Source organism: Austrofundulus limnaeus, unplaced genomic scaffold (assembly GCF_001266775.1).
Source record: "Austrofundulus limnaeus strain Quisiro unplaced genomic scaffold, Austrofundulus_limnaeus-1.0 Scaffold219, whole genome shotgun sequence".
Taxonomy (NCBI): Eukaryota; Metazoa; Chordata; class Actinopteri; order Cyprinodontiformes; family Rivulidae; genus Austrofundulus; species Austrofundulus limnaeus.
This window is the reverse complement of record NW_013952621.1, coordinates 453,820-456,570: the sequence shown is the minus strand read 5'-3', so window position 1 is coordinate 456,570 and position 2,751 is coordinate 453,820. Positions and strand designations below refer to the sequence as shown.

Genomic DNA, 2,751 nt, shown 5'->3' with positions numbered 1-2,751 from the left:
GTTGGTGAGCCAAGGTTTGAAGAGATTCTGCGCGCTAAAGCTCAAATTCACCTTTCTCACTCCTCGTCTATCTGGCTTTATAAAAGAGAAATAAATAATCTGAGGGTTGGTTGGGGTCCTCACAAATGCAAACGGCTCGTACTCGAAATGAGAGCAAAAGATGTCAGTCCTTTTTTTTTTTTTTTACAGTGAGAACACTACAAAATCATCGAGTCTTTGTTTGTTTGCTTGATTTTGAGCAGACATAAAAAATAACCAAAATGATTTTCAGACCTTGGCCGATGCATCAACTTGACTTTTACTGCTCACTCTTAGAGGTAGGCTGTGCTCTTTCCAAAACACCCGGTGAGCTGCCAGCACAGTGCTACGAGAGGAGGAGGAGGAGGAGGAGGAGGAGGAGTGGGGGTGGGACTGTGACACAAAAAGCAGGTGGAGCAGAACCAGCATATCTCCTGCTCCCAGATGTTTCAGCTCTCCGCACGGAGCGCGCCGAGCGTCGGCGGGATGTGGATACCCTGTCACGAGTGGTTGGGTGAACGGATGTAAATATTCAATTGATGTCCCCGCTATTGATTTGTTCCCTGACCCGTTGTATCACGGCCAACGGCAGGTTTCCAGGAGAACGAAAAATCCTCCTCTGGGGGGCCGCAGAAGCTGAGCGGATGGATCGAGGCGGGGGATGGAGAGGAAAAAGGGAAGACTTGACACCAACTTTAGAAATAAAAGAAAGAAAGAGAGAGGGGGATATTCTGTGCACATTGTTAGAGGGGGGRAAAATGAGTAGGGCGATCCAGACATCGGCAGAGCAGAAGTGGCCCGATCAGTCCGTGTTCAGSGATGGGATGATTTCCCTCTGAAGCCCAGAAGCTCCTGAACATGACACATCCCTCAGAACGATCTCACATAGCAGCACATCTCAGCTTCTAGACATAATCTCACAATAAAAATTTAAAAAAGAAAAAAGAAAAAAAAAAGGCCACCTGGCAGGGCCTCCCCCTTCTTTTTGTTTCCCTCCTTTTGTCCAGATGATGAAATCAAAATCAAACCATGTGACAATCTCAATATGTAACTCCAGAACATTCAGATGAATGTGCAGAATTCCAGGGGAAAGAGTTCATGAGTCAGCAGGAGAAGCGTGATAACTAAGAACGTTACTAACAAATACGAATTGTAAAGTTGTTGTCGTTTAAATCCAAGTCTCCACTTGGTGTTTCCCCATCAAATGATGCGACAACATTGGTCCTTAACTTCAAAGTCTCGTGTGTGGGGTGTGGTTTCTGTAGTTTCTTCATCGTGGGACGATATCATCCAGTGTTTAGTGCTTCTAAGAAAAATAGCTGGTCCTTCAGAAGAGTCTGGTGTCTCTATTTCTTAAATGGAGCTAATCTACTAAAATTCTGCCAGAAAGGCGCCTGGCCTCTTTTGGATTGACTGAATTCAAAAACTTCTCCTTGTGCCATGTCCTCCGTTACTTCATACTGCCCCGCGCTGAGGGGGTCCTGCGGGGGCGGGTATGAGGGGGGCGTGCACCTGTTTACACCTGGGACAAGGAGGCGTTGCAGGGGCACAAAGCAGAAGACAAAAAAAAAGGAGGTAGATAGCAAAATAAGGAAAGTTGTCAGTATTTTTTTAAAATCTGAAACAGACCCAACAACACAACACCAAGTCATGCTTTCACAGGAAAACAGGCACAGAGACACAACATGAGGCTTCAATTAACATTGCTGCACATTAATCCTGAGTTATGACACACTTTCATCATGTGATGACAGCTGAACTGAGGAGAGAAGTGGAATTCAGCTCTAGCAATGGCACGAAGGGGGAGGATGTATTTAGTCAAACTCTGGAGCCAACAAACAGGAGACCCAACACTCAGAACAAGACATGGGCCAGTTATTGGTTTCGAGGTTTCCACCTTATTTTCCAACACAAAAAGAAGATATGGATCCAATGTTTTTATTTATTTATTTATTTATTTTGTGAGGCACTTCTGTTTCACTGCTTTCCTCTGCTAACTAATAGCACGTTAACTAAACCGGTGAATTGTGTCGTGGGAACGTTTCCAAAAATTGCYGAACAATCCTAAAGAGCCTCAAACTATTCTCCAGAGGGAGGGTGATATGAAAAAAAATGGCCTCATGTAACGTACAAGGACATTTTTAACTATTGTGTTGTCACTTGGTGCAGATGACTCAACAATATGCAATTACAAAAGTACAGAGGCGTATCAGTACCTCCACAGTGGAGAAGTTGGCAAAATATTAATCAACAATATGGTCATGAATGGTCATGGCCATTCATGAAGGCTGATTCAACCAAGCCAAAGCAAGTCTGATGTTCACGACTGTGTCGCAGGTCAGGGTAMGTTCTGCAGTCATGCGGCGGCAAACTTATGGAAGATAGGCTGATAAATTATTTGTTCAGTGCCATAACATACCAACGGTTGCCTCAATGTGATTGGATTGCTGCCTATTTATTTATTATAGAAAGCAGTGCTAAATTTCTGGGCTTGAACTAATGTAACGGATATCGTTAACGTTCAAATAATTCTTCAAAAGACATTCATATGGACAGTTTATTATTGTCACAATAATCTGTCATATTTTCTATATAGTTGTGACTTCAAGGGCTGTTTATGAGTAGGAAAATATGAGGAAAAGTTAGTTAGCAAGCCAGTGACCGGAAGTGCCTGACCAGAAATTACCCACACATAAATAAATAAATAAATAAATAAATAAATAAATAAATAAA

General features: G+C 42.9%; 1 protein-coding gene across 3 annotated transcripts in view; it reads right to left on the bottom strand.

Moving 5' to 3' along the window:
• Positions 1 to 170: 170 nt before the first annotated feature.
• Positions 171 to 2,751, bottom strand: part of LOC106525223 (rho guanine nucleotide exchange factor 9) — a 79,529-nt gene continuing 76,948 nt past the window's right edge. For all 3 annotated transcript variants that reach the window (XM_014019375.1, XM_014019377.1, XM_014019379.1), the window contains one exon: positions 171 to 1,540. In XM_014019375.1, the coding sequence (XP_013874829.1) occupies positions 1,365 to 1,540 (176 nt within the window). In that variant the 3' untranslated portion in view covers positions 171 to 1,364. The remainder of the gene's footprint in view (positions 1,541 to 2,751) is intronic.